The 18,095-nt window shown below is 43.8% G+C and overlaps 2 protein-coding genes across 2 annotated transcripts; one reads left to right on the top strand and one right to left on the bottom strand.

The window, feature by feature from the left end:
* Nucleotides 1-147: 147 nt before the first annotated feature.
* On the bottom strand, nucleotides 148-9,576 carry LOC139423571 (galactose-3-O-sulfotransferase 2-like). The gene is made up of 5 exons (XM_071175162.1): nucleotides 9,439-9,576; nucleotides 9,199-9,333; nucleotides 1,860-2,029; nucleotides 1,255-1,572; nucleotides 148-1,057 (listed from the first exon to the last, which is right to left on the bottom strand). Exons 1-5 carry the CDS (start codon nucleotides 9,574-9,576, stop codon nucleotides 148-150), a joined length of 1,671 nt encoding a protein of 556 aa, XP_071031263.1.
* LOC139423987 (transcription activator BRG1-like) lies at nucleotides 8,097-17,239 on the top strand. Its single transcript, XM_071175659.1, has 6 exons — nucleotides 8,097-8,356; nucleotides 11,492-11,710; nucleotides 11,898-12,033; nucleotides 12,996-13,415; nucleotides 13,678-13,776; nucleotides 14,043-17,239. The coding sequence occupies exons 2-6, from the start codon at nucleotides 11,534-11,536 to the stop codon at nucleotides 15,122-15,124; spliced, it is 1,914 nt and encodes a 637-aa protein (XP_071031760.1). The 5' UTR covers nucleotides 8,097-8,356; nucleotides 11,492-11,533; the 3' UTR covers nucleotides 15,125-17,239.
* The last annotated feature ends 856 nt before the right edge of the window (nucleotides 17,240-18,095 follow it).

Consider the following 18,095-nt stretch of genomic DNA (forward strand, 5'->3'; position numbering starts at 1 on the left):
AGTATTTTAACAAGAAGGTCCACATTTAAAAAATAAAAATACATTGGAAAGAGACCTAACAATGTTAGTATTTTTGGTTTATTGGAAAAGTACATCAAAAGCAGAAATTCTGAGTGGTGTAGTATCTAAAAGGGAAAGTGCTGCACATTAGTCTGTAGGTATGGACCTCATGTCATGCCCATACTGCTGGAAATACAGGTGAGAGTGGTACTGTAGCTCAGGCAGCACTAGTCGCACACAGAGCCCCTCTTCCTGCAGAGTCAGGTTCCCTCGTACCTTGTATCCCAGGATGGTGACTGTGTCGGTCTGCCAGGGCCTGACCAGGTCCTCCAGCTCACCAGGGGGGACTCCTTCTCTGGCCACACACTTCTGTCTGAGCCTCTGTGTGGAGGCCCTCAGTAGGGCCACCTCCCTTTTCAGTCTCCCCAGGCCATACTGCTCAGCTTTCTCCCAGAACACCTGCAGAAATAAGTTGTAGAGCAGCACGTCCAGACTGTTCCAGGCCCAGAGCCTGGCCTTGGTGTCGTCCTCCAGCGGGGTGATGTCCGATGGGGCGCGGACGTTCAGGTGCACATAGGCCAGCTCCTCAGGCTCCAGCTGCAGCAGAGCCCCGAGGAGAACCAGAGACTCATCAAAGTGCTCAGCGATCATCACCAGCTGGAAGGCCTCCTCCAGCTGAGTCAGCTCCATGGGCCAGGATGCGTTCCACTCTTGGCTGCTGAGGCCCAGGTCAAAGCTCATAGGGTTCCTGGCTAGGCCATTCCCAGGTTCTGTAGGGTCCCAGTAGGACTCTGGGGCCTCCAGGAAGACCGAGAGGGCGGACTTCCTGTTAGCTGTGTCAGCTGCCTTTTTGGCTAGAGTGAAGGCGGGTACAGTGGAAGTGTAGTAGCTGAAAACGGACTCAAAGGTCTGTAGAGGATCACGCAGCAGGGTGATATAGATGGTGTTCCTGGGCATCACCTGTTTCAGCTGTCCCAGGTCCAGCCGCATGTGGCTGCAGAGCATGTCGAACTGAGAGGAACCCGGTGGCAGCTCATCTACAAAGTCTGCTCGGAACCTGGAGCCATAAGGAAGGTTAAGCACGTTAAAGCAGTGAAAGTTATCTGCAGTTAATATCCACCAAATGGCGGGGCTCCAAATGTACCAGAGACCTGACAGTAAATTTGATAATCTGAACATTGCAATAGAACATATCTACTCATCAGATGAATAGAGGTAACCGTATCTTACAGGAGATAGTAGCCGTGCCCATACCTATCTGGGTAGCTGAACTGGTATGCGTAATAGGGGAAGGCGAAAGTGAGGTTCTCCTTCTCCCCAAGGCGGAACATCAAATTCTGCACAGTGCTGCTTCCAGTCTTGTGTGTTTTGAGGAAAGCTACAGGTGGAGGGCTCCTCCTTGTCCTCATAAAGGTGTACCCATTGGGGTCTCTTTGATGCTGCAGATTGGTTGTCTGAACCGCCTTCCTCCTGTTAGGGGCAGTGTGGGATGGGACGGGGTAGTTTGGAAGAGCATTGTCGGAAAGTGCTCCCCTCTCCTCCAACTTATGGCCCTTGTGCCCTGCATAGTGGCTTTCGAAAAAGGAAAGAGACAGAGGATTTCATCAGACGTCTAGGTAAACAAAGTCTCAACAGGACTTATGCAGCTTAGCTGTATGCCATGACAAAAAACTCATCGGTAATCAATTCTGTATGTAAAAGCTTTTTTAATCTGTAACGCATTTACACAAGTATATGTAGAATTTCTCTGGTACATTCACAATAACCACTGAGCTAAATCTATTAGTTTTACCACCACCTACAGCTACAGACAGTGCATAATGGTGTGGGGAGAAAGAGAGAGACAGACTGTCCCTTACCTTGGATGCTGCAATGACTGAGTAGCCAGGAGCATGAGTAACAAGGTGACACACAAAGCCAGCAGGAGACCCATCACACGGTGTCTCCAAAGTTGGGTGGACAACCAGCGGAGGGTCATCTCCTTTCTGTGGCCCACCCGAAACACTTTCCTCTGGAACCTTCTTCCCTCCTAGCATGGTAAATAGACTCTGGGACTTTGAAGGTGAGACTGGGTTCCGGAGCTTAAAGAAACTGAGACCTGACCTCACCCTTTAAGCTGGCTCAGCGAGACGTCACGCAGCCAGCAACTCTCCAGCCAAGAAGTTGTGATTGAGTTTTTGGCTAATATAAGATTTGAGACTGTCTATTCTCAAGCTTTGCTGCTGTAAACAGTCATAAGATGCAACTGCAATATGACAAGGCTAAAGTCCTTATTCACATGATAAGAGCAGCAATCACTGGTTTTGTATATTAGGGATGCCAAATACTAAAAGCTAAATTGGATGAGAAACAAGGACATTAAGGAAAATAAATAAATACAATAAATTAAAATAAATAAGAACAGAAAATTCCCCAACACAAAGAACAATAAAACCACCTAAAGAGATAGCTGTGTTTGTTCTGCATAATACATTTCTATCTGAACATTGGCCAAAATTTTGACTGGAACAAGCTACAACAAACACTCATACTGGACAGTTTTATCTCAATCTCTTCATTCAAAGACTCAATCATGGACACTTACTGACAGTTGTAGCTGCTTTGTATATGATGTATTGTAGTCTCTGTGCCCAGCAATGTTTGTACCATGTTTTGTGCTGCTACCATGTTGTGTTGTCATGTGTTGCTGCCTTGCTATTTTGTTATCTTAGGTCTCCCTTTATGTAGTGGTGTGTTGTCTCTCTTGTTGTGATGTGTGTTTTGTCCTATATTTATATTGTATTTATTTTGTATTTTTAATCCCAGGGCCCCGCAGGAGGCCTTTACCTTTTGGTAGGCCGTCATTGTAAATAAGAATTTGTTCTTAACTGACTTGCCTAGTTAAATAAAGGTTAAATAAAATAAAACTATTTTTTTTAAATTGTCCTGATGAACGCGGTTCCAGTAGTGCGCGACTTCAGGATTTTTTTTAGAGTCGACTCCGACTCCTGTGATTGGAGTCGAATCTTGCTCAACTCCAAAAACACGCTGAATGGGATGCACACACACCCCAGTTGCATATTAAAGGACTATTTTGTTTGAATATAGAAGGTGATGTAAGAAGTAACATCTATAATATTTCTGTGATATTTCTGCTGTGTGCAGCCTCCACAGATCCCATGCGATGATACTGCGCACTCGATGCTGATAAGCCTATTATTTTACATGTTATAGCCCTATTCGGACGGGTATTACTAGAGATGTTGGTTTTGTCATTATTATCCAAGTATGTGTGTTGACAAAAATATAGGTCTCCCCATAATATTTATATTGATGAGGTGTGGTCATAACATTCAAGCTGCATACTGGACCCTATTCCAACTAAACTACTGAAAGAGCTGCTTCCTGTGCTTGGCCCTCCTATGTTGAACATAATAAACGGCTCTCTATCCACCGGATGTGTACCAAACTCACTAAAAGTGGCAGTAATAAAGCCTCTCTTGAAAAAGCCAAACCTTGACCCAGAAAATATAAAAAACTATCGGCCTATATCGAATCTTCCATTCCTCTCAAAAATGTTAGAAAAGGCTGTTGTGCAGCAACTCACTGCCTTCCCGAAGACAAACAATGTATATGAAATGCTTCAGTCTGGTTTTAGACCCCATCATGGCACTGAGACTGCACTTGTGAAGGTGGTAAATTACCTTTTAATGGCATCAGACCGAGGCTTTGCATCTGTCCTCGTGCTCCTAGATCTTAGTGCTGCTTTTGATACCATCGATCACCACATTCTTTTGGAGAGATTGGAAACCCAAATTGGTCTACATGGACAAGTTCTGGCCTGGTTTAGATCTTATCTGTCGGAAAGATATCAGTTTGTCTCTGTGAATGGTTTGTCCTCTGACAAATCAACTGTAAATTTCGGTGTTCCTCAAGGTTCTGTTTTAGGACCACTATTGTTTTCACTATATATTTGACCTATTGGGGATGTCATTCGAAAACATAATGTTAACTTTCACTGCTATGCGGATGACATACAGCTGTACATTGCAATGAAACATGGTGAAGCCCCAAAATTGCCCTCGCTAGAAGCCTGTGTTTCAGACATAAGGAAGTGGATGGCTGCAAACGTTCTACTTTTAAACTCGGACAAAATAGATATGCTTGTTCTAGGTCCCAAGAAACAAAGAGATATTCTGTTGAATCTGACAATTAATCTTAATGGTTGTACAGTCGTCTCAAATAAAACTGAAGGACCTCGGCGTTACTCTGGACCCCGATCTCTCTTTTGACGAACATATCAAGACTGTTTCAAGGACTGTTTTTTTTTCCATCTACGTAACATTGCAAAAATCAGAAACTTTCTGTCCAAAAATGATGCAGAAAAATGAATCCATGCTTTTGTTACTTCTAGGTTAGACTACTGCAATGCTCTACTTTCCGGCTACCCGGATAAAGCAATAAATAAACTTCAGTTAGTGCTAAATATGGCTGCTAGAATCCTGACTAGAACCAAAAAATGTCATCATATTACTCCAGTGCTAGCCTCCCTACACTGGCTTCCTGTCAAGGCAAAGGCTGATTTCAAGGTTTTACTGCTAACCTACAAAGCATTGCATGGGCTTGCTTACAGTGGGTCATATGATTGAGTGTAGTCTGGCCCAGAAGTGTGAAGGTGAACGGAAAGGCTCTGCCCTTGCTGTCTCTGCCTGGCCGGTTCCCCTCTTTCCACTGGGATTCTCTGCCTCTAACCCTATTACAGGGGCTGAGTCACTGGCTTACTGGTGCTCTTTCATGCCGTCCCTAGGAGGGGTGCGTCACTTGAGTGGGTTGAGTCACGGATGTGATCTTCCTGTCTGGGTTGGGCCGTGGCGGAGATCTTTGTGGGCTATACCCGGCCTTGTCTCAGGATGGTAAGTTGGTGGTTGAAGATATCCCTCTAGTGGTGTGGGGGCTGTGCCTTGGCAAAGTGGGTGGGGTTATATCCTTCCTGTTTGGCCCTGTCCGGGTGTATCATCGGATGGGGCCACAGTGTCTCCTGACCCCTCCTGTCTCAGCCTCTAGTATTTATGCTGCAGTAGTTTATGTGTCGGGGGGCTAGGGTCATTTTGTTATATCTGGAGTACTTCTCCTGTCTTATCTGTGTCCTGTGTGAATTTAAGTATGCTCTCTCTAATTCTCTCTTTCTTTCTCTCTCTCGGAGGACCTGAGCCCTAGGACCATGCCTCAGGACTACCCTGCATGACGACTCCTTGCTGTCCCCAGTCCACCTGGCCGTGCAGCTGCTCCAGTTTCAACTGTTCTGCCTGTGATTATTATTATTTGACCATGCTGGTCATTTATGAACATTTTGGCCATGTTCTGTTATAATCTCCACCCGGCACAACCAGAAGAGGACTGGCCACCCCTCATAGCCTGGTTCCTCTCTAGGTTTCTTCCTAGGTTTTGGACTTTCTAGGGAGTTTTTCCTAGCCACCGTGCTTCTACACCTGCATTGCTTGCTGTTTGCGGTTTTAGGCTGGGTTTCTGTATAGCACTTTGAAATATCAGCTGATGTACGAAGGGCTATATAAATAAATTTGATTAAATTTGAAATAAAATTAGATTTGATAACCATTATTTTTGCGATCCATTCATGGTAGACGTCCTTCCTAATAACAATGCCCCACATCCTGCTGATTTCAGCTGCTGAACAGTATATGCACATTTGATTGTGTATATGGATGAGAAAGTGAACTTGCCATTTACAAAAAGTTCAGCGGGGATCCTGCTTTGGGAACTATTGACTAGGACATGGCTCTCCAACCCTAATCTAGCGCATTTTATTTAAAAATGAGCTGCTTGATAAATTGAAATCAAGTTAGTTAGGCTACAACTGGGTCTGGAACAAAAACCTACAGGAACTCTCCATGAACAGGGTTGGGGAGCCCTGACCTAGGTCATCAAAAGCCAGACAGAGTTTCATTAAATAAGCTATAGGAAATCATTTTTATTGCACCTTTAGGCCTAATTTAACTGATGCATTTGGAAATGTTTAACTTCAATTCACTGGCACTATGAAGATCAGTTTAGCCATACTCACTGACTGCCTAATATATACTTTTAATATACTTTTGGTAATTTACGAGGCATAGCTAGATACAGATTACCAAAATACAGCCTATGCGCATGGTTCTAACAGTCTTTCTGCCTGACCCTATCTTCTTTCTCCCTCGCCTGCTCCTCTTTCCTTTCGCTATGAAAAACGCTAGTGTGTGCGTGTAGAATAGCTCAGCCTACTCATTGATAGCCCTTACTTTAGTGAATTTGCACGAGACATTACAAGGCAAGAAATTGTGAAATACAGCATTGCTATAGCCTACATATTTTGATAAACGATGCACAGTTCTGCCTGGTGGCGGACATGCCTGGCTGTGCCCCTCCCATCTCTCCTCGCTCTTTCTTTGCGGTGAAAGATGCGAGAGTTTGTGTTCTACGGAAAATAGTTTCCTCCATTGCAAAAATACTGAATATTGGGAGTCGAAGCTTGACACCCAGAAAAGGGAGTCGACTATCCACCACTACCCAGTTCTCTCCGTGGTTCTATCAAGTCCCTATGCATTTAATTGCAATAACCTGTATTATCATATTTTTTGTTTACTGTAAAGCGGACTGGTACATATTCCAATCTACAAAACAGCGCCTTTGGTTGTGGTTATTAAACGAGTCAATATAGTTAGTGTTGATAACGGTCAATTATTTTTTGACGTGCACATTTTATTTAGATAGAAAAAATGCATGTAAACAGAGCTCAATTGCTTTCATTATTATTGCCAATGACTACTATCAACAATGATACCTCATGATCTTATTTTACTACATGTAATAATGCTGTTCTATAATAATTTGTACACCCATCCCCCACGTCGACATACTTCGAAAGGACCTACTCGCGAAGGGTGAATTTCAATGTAAGTCATATTCAGGTGTGTTATTTATAATACTTCGTCGTTTGGTTGGGAAGGAACGGTAGTCAGGACCGACATAATTCGTATGTCTTTCTGCAGACAGTGGCGGCAGACTGAAATTAATACGTTTCTGGTAAATGTATCTAGTTAACTAGAGCCGGGGTACGGGATGCGGGTTGGATCAATCATCTGAAATATATATATTTTCTTTTACTCTTGCCGCATCTCTAAAGTCAGCAAAACAATGTCATTCACACCATACATTTTGTTAAGACAGCATATTCGGCTAGCAGAGACCATACCATTAGCTAACGTTGGCCAACTGTCTGGCAGTGTAACAGTTTATTCGCATTTATTATGTAGGAAACAATGTTTGAAATGTAGCCCATCACATGGGTGAATGGTTTCTGACCTCAAACAAATATAGCGTGCTACTATGTTGTAAACAGAGCTAACGGAGGTTGTTTTGCTGCTAGCTAGCTTTCTAGTCAAGCTATGCACCACATTAGGTGCCTCGCGCTCTGCAATACTGTAGATCTCTGCGAGTTTTGAAAGTGTTATGACCGATAAGGAGTTACCATTATCTTTGGTGGGGGAAATGTTTGGCGTGATCAAACTTGAAGTGTGTGTCGCAGCTGGATGCGGAGGGCTGGGGCGAGCGGCGTCCTAGATTTATCAGGATATATATACTTGGATTACGGAGGACGAATGGAAGGGAAAATAGAGGAAGGTGAGCTTGAATTGGCCAACAGTGGAGGAAAGGGGAGATGGTTTGTTGAAGAATGGTAGAAAGTGCGATCTGTACCCTGGATCGAAGACCGGAGAAATGAAAGTGAATGAGGGTGGAGGTGGTAGGTGTGGTGAAGTTCTCGGAGCCCGAGGATTACACGGAGGGTTAAGGATAAAGATTAGTCTGTGACCATAGGAGTGAAATTACGGAAAAAGTGGACCCTTGCCCTTTGGCTGATCCATTTGTGGTTTCAGGGTGGGTGAAAATTGAGTTGTGTGGAGTCGGTGAAGGTAACCCGAAGTGGTCTTGTGATTGTTTGTGTTTCTGTGTTGGGTCAGATTAAGCTGGCGCTTCGCGTCAAACGTCTGGGGTCAGGATATGTGAATTGTTTTGCTCTCAAGTATTGGGCGCCATTAAAATGAGTGGGGTAGGGGTGAAAGTGGACAATCTGAAGCCAGGGGAAGATTCCCGGTGTTTGTGATGCTCTTCGTTTGGTGCGACGCAAGACTGTGGCTTGAGTGGAGAAACAGAGGAGTCGTGTTTTTTTTTATGTTGAGTCTTAGCCCGGCAAAGTGATGTTATATCGGTTATCCCTCCCTGTACGAGCTTTTGTACCGAATACATTACGATGTTAACGTTACAGATGTGGCAGCAGTATAGGAGGGAGGTTCCTAGGTGTGCAGAAGGGCACGAGACAAAGGTATGTGTAGCCTTGGTGAATTTTGGTTGAGAGAATGCCAAGTGTGCAAAACTGTCAAGGCAAAGGGTTGCTACTTAGAAGAATCTCAAATTTTGGGGAATATTCAGAGGTGGATACTTTCCGTGGGAATTAACGGGAACGGGAATATGCAAAATTAATACAATTTAAATGTAGATGTTTTCTGCATTGGATATATTTACCATATCATATGGAGACAGAAACATAAACCTTTTACCTTATCATAAGTAAACATAATTTAAAATGTTAAAATCCTTCCAATAGAATAATAATAATAAAAAATGTTCTGAATTGAACTTTCATTAAATGAGTTGACTCTTCACATGGGATGAACAACAAAATAAAGGGAATGATCCCCAATGATCGATCGCATCTCCCAAAAACGTTTTCAACATACATCTTTAAAATTAAACTAAAGCTTTGGTTGTCTTCCTCTCATGCTTCCATGTCTTCTCCCTGGACCGCCTCAATGTCCACCTCTTGATCATCAGACTCTGAGGCCTCATCTTCACGGTCACTTTCCCACCTTGTTGAGGTTGGCTCAAAAAGCCTCCAATTTGCCTGGATGGCTACCAATTTGTCAACCCATGTATTGGTCAGCCTGTTGCGTGCTTTGGTGTGTGTGTTCACAAACAAGGACCAGTTGCGCTCTGAGGCGGTGACTGTTGGTGGGATTTGGAGGATAATGGAGGCAACAGGGGAAACAGCCTCCGATCCACAAAGTCCCTTCCACCAGGTAGCTGATGAGATATGTTGGCATGACTGCCATATGTTGGCACGATTGCATCTCCATCCCAAAGCCCTTGCTTGGAAGTGTACTTCACCAGACTGTTAAGAACCTTGCCCTCATCCAGGTCATGGTGGTGAGACACGGTAGTGGCCTTGTTGATCTTTGCACCAGACAGAATGCTCTTGGCAGCATACTTGGGGTCCAACATGTACACTGCGGCGTGTATGGGCTTCAGGCAGAAGTTTTTATGCTTTTTGATGTATTTCAGAACTGCAGTTTCCTCTGCTTGGAGCAACAGTGAAGTGGGCAGGGTAGTATGGATTTCTTCTCTTACATCTGCAAGCAGAGTGTGAACATCAGACAGGATGGCATTGTCACCCTCAATCCTGCTATATGTTTCAGAAGTTTCAGGCTGCTTACCACTCTCCCAAAATACATCATCCAGGAGGATCCTCTTGATGGGGCTGTCCATATCGGCAGACTGTGATATGGCCATTTCTTGGAGAGACTCCTTCCCCTCCAGGAGACTGTCAAACATGATGACAACACCACCCCAACGGGTGTTGCTGGGCAGCTTAAATGTGGTGCTCTTACTCTTCTCACTTTGCTTGGTGAGATAGATTGCTGCTTTAACTTGATGACTCTTCACATATCTAACCATTTCCTTGGCTCTCTTGTAGAGTTTATCCATTGTTTTCAGTGCCATGATGTCCTTGAGCAGCAAATTCAATCGATGAGCAGCACAGCCAATGGATGTGATGTGAGGGTAGGACTCCTCCACTTTAGACCAAGCAGCCTTCATGTTCGCAGCATTGTCTGTCACCAGTGCAAATACCTTCTGTGGTCCAAGGTCATTGATGACAGCTAATCTGCAATGTAGAGACTGGTGTGTCTGTTGTCCTTTGTGTCTGTGCTCTTGTAGAATACTGGTTGAGGGGTGGAGATGATGTCGTTAATTATTCCTTGGCCACGAACATTCAACCACCCATCAGGAGATGATTGCAATGCACTCTGCTTTTTCTATGCTTTGCTTTGCTTGATCTTGACTTGAACTCTGTTGAACTCTGCATCCAGAAAATTAGTAGATAAAGCATGTCTGGTTGGAGGGGTGTATGCTGGGTGAAGAACATTCAGAAATCTTTTCCAATACACATTGCCTTTGAGCATCAGAGGTGAACCAGTTGCATACACAGCTCGAGCAAGACATTCATCAGCATTTCTCTGACTACGTTCCCCCATTGAGTCAAAAAAACATTCTGATTACAGGAGGACCATGAGCTGTTGCTATCGATAAGGTGTCTGATTCATAATATTCACCTCAAATAGAAGTAGAGGGACTTTTGTCAGAGGTTGCTTGTTGTGAGCGCTGAGGTAACTTTATGCACTTGGCCAGATGATTCTATATATTTTTTGCATTTTTCACATATGATTTGGCACAGTATTTGCAAATGTACACAGCTTTTCCTTCTACGTTAGCTGCAGTGAAATGTCTCCACACATCAGATAATGCCCGTGGCATTTTCCTGTAAAGATCAGAAAAAAATGAGTAAAAAAACCCAAATACAATTCCATGTACAGATAAATAGTTAAGCAGTTAGATTAAACAACTCCTTTTGTAAGATAAATGTTTTAAAATGAAACATGTATGGAAACAGGTGAATTAACACTCCTCAGTTAGCAGGCTCAAGCAAGCTAAATCCCACATGGTAGCAAAAACTAACTAGCAGAAATTGTTAACAAGTTAGAAATGATTTAAACACACTTTACTGTAAACCAAAAAAATATTAACCCCACCCAATATTGTAATCAAAACTTACCAGAAAGCATGTCGTTTTTGGCTCAGACAGTGTAGTAGTGTGGGCTGAATAGCATCTCATTATTGTGCAAGATCTTGAGAATCAGCTGTACATGTGATGGAAGAATGCACTGTGCATGCAGAGGGTTGCAATTCCATTTAATTGGGGATAGTTTAACCAAAATATGCCACAAGACCTAGAATTGCCATGTGTCCCTGAACAGACAGTTAACCCACTGTTCCTAGGCCGTCATTGAAAATAAGAATTTGTTCTTAACGGACTTGCCTAGTTAAATAAAGGTAAAATAAATACAATTAAAAAAGGTTCACTGTTTTAAGAAAAATTCCCCAAATTCCAGGCCTTAATCAACTTCAAAGGAATTTTTGGGGGAGATTTACTGAAAGTTCCCAGCCCTTTGCAACCCTAGATACAGCCAACTAATGTGATATTGTCAAAACGATACAATATATCTTCAACAATATCCCGATTTGTAACGGTATCAATTCCCCCATCACTAGTACACAGTACATTTTACTCCCCACTGCTGGGTTGGTTTGTTGTAAATAGTGGTCTGTCATGTGTCCTCTGCAGAGTGGATCTTGGTGCTGTCACATTCTCGGACTCACCTGAGAAATGTCCACCCCGGACCCCCCCATGGGAGGGACGCCTCGGCCGGGCCCCTCTCCTGGACCGGGGCCTTCTCCAGGAGCCATGATAGGACCCAGCCCAGGTCCCCCAGCCTCTGGGCACTCCCACCCACAACAAGGGCCCTCAGGATATCCTCAGGAGAATATGCATCAGATGCACAAAGTAAGACAGAAAATGGTCATATCCATAACTGTAATGTATGTCAAATGTCTGCTATGGTCTGCAGTACCATTTTATGAGACTTTTTTTGCATTAATCTATTCTTCCTTTACTGTACATAAGAAATGTATGTGCTATCTAAGTAGGACATGCTTATGTTAATGTATTAATGTTTGTTGTGTTCTCCCAGCCTATGGAAGGCATGCATGAGAAGGGCATGTCTGATGACCCTCGCTATGGACCGATGAAGAGCATGGGCATGAGACCAGGTGGAGGCCACATTGGAATGGGAACCCCTCCTAGCCCCATGGACCAACATTCCCAAGGTACCATACCATGGGGTACTGATTAGATTGGATAGAGGAAACATTGACTCTGTTATTGAAGTAGCTTTACACAAAAGGTCAACTTATTAGCTTTCCATATGCTCTAAATATGGTGCTTATGATTTTAGAGTTAAGCACAATTGTTTTTAAAGCCAATTACCTGAGAAGAGAATGCTAACTTGTGTAGACGCGTGTGCACTTGTACTGTGAACTCAACCAGCTAGTTTCTCCTCTTTCACTTCTGTCTTTTGTTGGGTAGCGTGAGCAGCAGACGCTCAGTGGAGGGGCAGGGGAAGGGGCTTCTCCTTTCAGGCAATGCTGGTGGCAGCTGTCTGCTACAAAATTACTCAGTCACCAAGGAGAGAGGGACAGAGGGGCTGTTGAAATACTGTAACACAGGAGTGTGTTTTTCTGTTGACTCTTCTACCCTGTATTGACTGGTGACAAATCAAATTGTATTTGTCACATGCGCCGAATACAACAGGTGTAGACCTTACAGTGAAATGCTTACTTACAAGCCCTTAACCAACAATGCAGTTTTAGGAAAATACCTTTTAAAAAGTAAGAGATAAGATGAACAAATAATAAAGAGCAGCAGTAAATAACAATAGCAGGGCTATGTACAGTGGGTACCGGTACAGAGTCAATGTGCGGGGGTGTTGAGGTAATTCAGGTAATATGTACAGAGCGCGAGGCTCAGCTGTAATGTGTGCATGTCTGTTAGAGACTGATTTGTAAAGTGTTTGTATCGCCAGTCCAGCTCATAATCATAATTTTTTTTTTTTCATAATCCTTTTTCCTGGTCTGTTAGCATCCATTTCGCCACCATTTTCAATGTATCTAGCCATTATTTTAGTAATTCAAATCAGTTTCCCACTGTTCTCAGTTAAAGGGACAGTCATGCCCTACCATTCCCAAGGAAGATGACTTTTCTCACCTGTGCTGTTGTCTCTCCTCCCCAGGCTACCCCTCTCCACTGGGGGGTTCTGAGCACTCTCCCAGCCCCGTGCCAGCCAACGGCCCTCCACCCTGCCCCATGATGCCCTCTGGCCCAGGTGTCCCCATGGAGGGCGGTGACCCCCAGGCCATGGCCCAGCAGAACCTCGGTGGTGTCCTGAGTGGTGGTTCTGTGCCAGGTGGGGTTGGGCCAGGTAGACCCACCCCCTTCAACCAAAACCAGCTGCACCAGCTCAGGGCCCAGATCATGGCCTACAAGATGCTGGACCGCAGGCAGCCCCTGCCAGACCACCTGCAAATGGCCGTGCAGGGCAAGAGGCCCATGCCAGGGATGCAGCAGCAGCCAGGGATGCCCAACATGCCCCCTTCCTCTGGGCCTGGAGCGTGGCCTGGACAGCCACCAGCAAACTACAACAGACCTCATGGTGAGTGGGGTGGGCACATGCAAGTTTATGCTACACAGCCTGTCAATGAGTTTTGCAACCCTATGAATGACACACAAATGCGCATAATTACAGTCAATCACGCACATGCTGTTCATCTCAAACAAAGAAAATAAATCATTTAAATGCTTAACACGGACCTTTGGTGGTGAAACTGTTTCAGGCACCATTTTCTACGTTAACTAGAATTCAGTAGGCATGAATGCCCAGGCAGTGTCTGATAATTTCTAATGTCATCTGGCAGGAATGGTAGGCCCAAACATGCCTCCTTCAGGACCCTCAGGTGTTCCCCCTGGTATGCAGGGACAGCCCACCAATGGACCCCCTAAACAATGGCCCGAAGGTGAGCCTCGGCTTGACCCCTGGGCAGTGATTCACCTGTGTGGCGAGGGCACTAGTCTGTAGTGTTTTTAGTCCATGTTCTTCTCTTTCCTGTGCTGATAGTTTCACCAGACCTATCACAACGGTAGGCCGTCATTGATAACTGACTTGCCTAGTTAAATAAAATTTAAACAAGGAATACACACATATTAAACAGATAATAATTGCACCAAAACACTGTAGAATCAATGGTAGAACTAATAATTATTTCAATGCCATATGTTCTAGGGCCCATGGTGAATGCTGCTGCTCCATCCAGTGCCCCCCAGAAGCTGATTCCCCCTCAGCCCACTGGGAGACCCTCCCCTGCTCCCCCCTCCGTGCCCCCTGCTGCCTTCCCGGTCATGCCCCCCCAGACGCAGTCCCCAGGGCAGCCCCCACCCATGGTGCTACACCAGAAACAGAACCGCATCACGCCCATCCAGAAGCCCCGTGGCCTGGACCCAGTGGAGATCCTCCAGGAGAGAGAGTACAGGCTGCAGGCTCGAGTGCTGAGGAGCGTAGCGAGTAAAAATCGTCTGTCCTCCGTTGCAACACTCACTACCGAGTTTCAAACTGCCTCTGGAAGCAACGTCAGCACAAGAACTGTTCGTCGGGAGCTTCATGAAATGGGTTTCCATGGCCGAGCAGACGCACACAAGCCTAAGATCACCATGCGCAATGCCAAGCGTCGACTGGAGTGGTGTAAAGCTCGCCGTCATTGGACTCTGGAGCAGTGGAAACGTGTTCTCTGGAGTGATGAATCACTCTTCACCATCTGGCAGTCCGACGGACGAATCTGGCTTTGGCGGATGCCAGGAGAAAGCTTCCTGACCGACTGCATAGGGCCAACTGTAAAGTTTGGTGGAGGAGGAATAATGGTCTGGGGATGTTTTTCATGGTTCGGTTTAGGCCCCTTAGTTCCAGTGAAGGGAAATCTTAACGCTACAGCGTACAATGACATTCTAGACGATTCTGTGCTTCCAACTTTGTGGCAACAGTTTGGGGAAGGCCCTTTCCTGTTTCAGCATGACAATAGCCCAATGCACAAAGTGAGGTCCATACAGAAATGGTTTACCGAGATCGGTGTGGAAGAACTTGACTGGCCTGCACAGAGCCCTGACCTCAATCCCATCGAACACCTTTGGGATGAATTGGAACGCAGACTGCGAGCCAGGCCTAATCGCCCAACATCAGTGCCCGATCTAACTAATGCTCTTATGGCTGAATGGAAGCAAGTCCCCGCAGCAATGTTCCAACATCTAGTGGAAAGCCTTCCCAGAAGAGTAGAGGCTGTTATAGCAGCAAAGGGGGGACCAACTCCACATTAATGTCCATGAATTTTGGAATGATATGTTCAAGAAGCAGTGTCCCCATACATGTGTCCACATACTTTTGATCATGTAGTGTACACTATTTTTTTTGGCAGGGGGTGTTCGATAAGCTCAAATGTTGCAAATTGATTGTGGCTTCTATCAGTGTAAATATCTGCATCATTTCCAATCCCACATATATTTTTTGGCTGTTTATTTACAGTACCAGTCAAAGGTTTAGACACACCTACTCATTCCAGAGTTTCTTTATTTTTACTATTTTCTACATTGTAGAATAATAGAATAGACTTCAAAACTATGAAATAACACATATGGAATCATGTAGTAACCAAAAAAGTGTTAAACAAATCAAAATATATTTTATATTTGAGATTCGTCAAAAGTAGCCACCCGTTGCCTTGATGACAGCTTTTCACACTCTTGGCATTCTCTCAACCAGCTTCATGAGGAAGTCACCTGAAATGCATTTCAATTAACAGGTGTGCCTTGATAAAGTTAATTTGTGGAATTTATTTCCTTAATGCGCTTGAGCCAATCAGTTGTGTTGTGACAAGGTCGGGGTGGTATACAGAAGATACCTGAGTAAAATACCAAGTCCATATTATGGTAAGAACAGCTCAAATAAGCAACGAGAAACAAAGAGAAACAATAGACCATATTTACTTTAAGACACAAAGGTCAGTCAATCTGGAAAATGTCAAGAACTTTAAACGTTTCTTTAAGTGCAGTCGCAAAAACCATCAAGCGCTATGATGAAACTGGCTCTCATGAGGACCGCCACAGGAAAGGAAGACCCAGAGTTACCTCTGATGCAGAAGATAAGTTCATTAGTTACCAGCCTCAAAAATCGGCAATTAACTGCACCTCAGATTGTAGCCCAAATAAATGCTTCACAGAGTTCAAGTAACAGACATCTCAACATCAACTGTTCAGAGGAGACTGCGTGAATCAGGCATTCATAGTGAAACTGCTGCAAAGAAACCACTACTAAAGGACACCAGCTTGGGCCAAGAAACACAAGCAATGAACATTAGACCTTGGACATCTGTCCTTTGGTCTGATGAGTCCAAATTTGACATTTTTGGCTCCAACTGCCGTGTCCTTGTGAGACGCAGAGTAGGTGAACAGATGATCTCTGCATGTGTGGTTCCCACCGTGAAGTATGGACGAGGAAGTGTGATGGTGTGGTGGTGCTTTGCTGTTGACACTGTGATTTATTTAGAATTCAAGGCACACTTAACTAGCATGGCTACGACAGCATTCTTCAGCGATACGCCATCCCATCTGGTTTCCGCTTAGTGGGACTATCATTTGTTTTTCAACAGGACAATGAATCGACACACCTTCAGGCTGTGTAAGGCCTATTTGACCAAGAAGGAGAGTGATGGAGTGCTGCATCAGATGACCTGGCCTCCACAATCACCCGACCTCAAACCAATTGAGATGGTTTGGGATTTGTTGGACCGCAGAGTGAAGAAAAGCAGCCAACAAGAGTTCAGCATATGTGGGAACTCCTTCAAGACTGTTGGAAAAGTATTCCAGGTGACTACCTCATGAAGCTGGTTAAGAGAATGCCAAGGAGAATTCCAAGAGTGTGTAAAGCTGTCATCAAGGCAAAGGGTGGCAACTTTGAAAAATATAACATATTTTGATTTGCTTAACACTTATTTTTGGTTACTACATGATTTCATGTGTTATTTCATAGTTGTGATGTCTTCACTATTATTCTACAATGTATAGAATAGTACAAATAAAGAAAAACCCTTGAATGACTAGGTGTGTCCCCAAACTTTGACAGATTTTTTTATATATATATATATATTGTCCGTTTTATTTTCCCATAACACTACCACCCCTCCCCTTTTCAGATTAAACTAATGGGCAACAACACTTAGGCTTCTACTTCCAGCTTATACATACTGTACATTTTATGGACACAGTACATTTTACTTTAGTTATCTTGTTTTTTGTTATTTTTTGGTACCACCCTTCAGCTCCTCTCAACACCTCCCATCCATCTCTGAACACCATCCAGTTTTGATGTCTATTTGCCATATATTTTTCAGCTGTAATGTGGTGTTTCACAAAAGTTTGGAACCTTTCTATTGTCATATTTTCTACAGATTGTAAATTAAATATAAACCATTTTTCTAAGAGTATTATATTATTGATTGACTGACTTTTCAAATCACCAGCAGTGCTACTTGCAGAGTGAAATCCAGGTAAATGTCGTAGTTTTTCTATGGAGCCAGATAGCTGACAAAAGGTTGAACGTACATATCATTAAGATCGTAAGAAAATTCATACGTAAATTGTTAGGATCGTAAGAAAAGCCATGTGTGAAACAAAAAAATGTAAACGTGAAATTGAATCTGTGAATATACAAACACCACGTTATGGTTACGGACTAACATTTTAGGCTTGAACAAATCTTGTGTTGCAATTCTGACGTACAATAATACCTTTCAGAGTTTTGGCAGTTTCGTCTCACCAACAACAAAAAACGTACACCAAACGGCCTGTGTGGAGTGCTACACGAACAACCATAACACAATGTAAAAAATAAAAACAAATGGAAGCCGGAGAAACCGGAAAGTTATCCTGCACGTTTTCTAGTAAAAAGTCTCCAATCTCTATTACTCCCTAGTTGAGTTTACTTCACATTTAGGTAGCTAATGTAATGGATTTCTTTGCCCTCGCAGGTCTAGATAGCACTAGCTGTATTATGCCTACAACAGTGAAGTTTCAGTCAGCTAGGTGTATCTCTACAGCATGGGCATATCTCTGGGTTATGTGGACATCCCCATGCATGCACTTAATCAAAATATGACTAATTAGTACTGCACCATCCCATTCTCTGTCTGCAATCATAACCAGTAGTATATACCAGAAATAATTAAACAGATGTTTGGTGAGTCTATTAATTATGTATGACCACTAAAGACTTTGCCACTCAAAATATTTTTTC

This window comes from Oncorhynchus clarkii, chromosome 13, assembly GCF_045791955.1.
Source record: "Oncorhynchus clarkii lewisi isolate Uvic-CL-2024 chromosome 13, UVic_Ocla_1.0, whole genome shotgun sequence".
In the NCBI taxonomy this organism is placed as follows: Eukaryota; Metazoa; Chordata; class Actinopteri; order Salmoniformes; family Salmonidae; genus Oncorhynchus; species Oncorhynchus clarkii.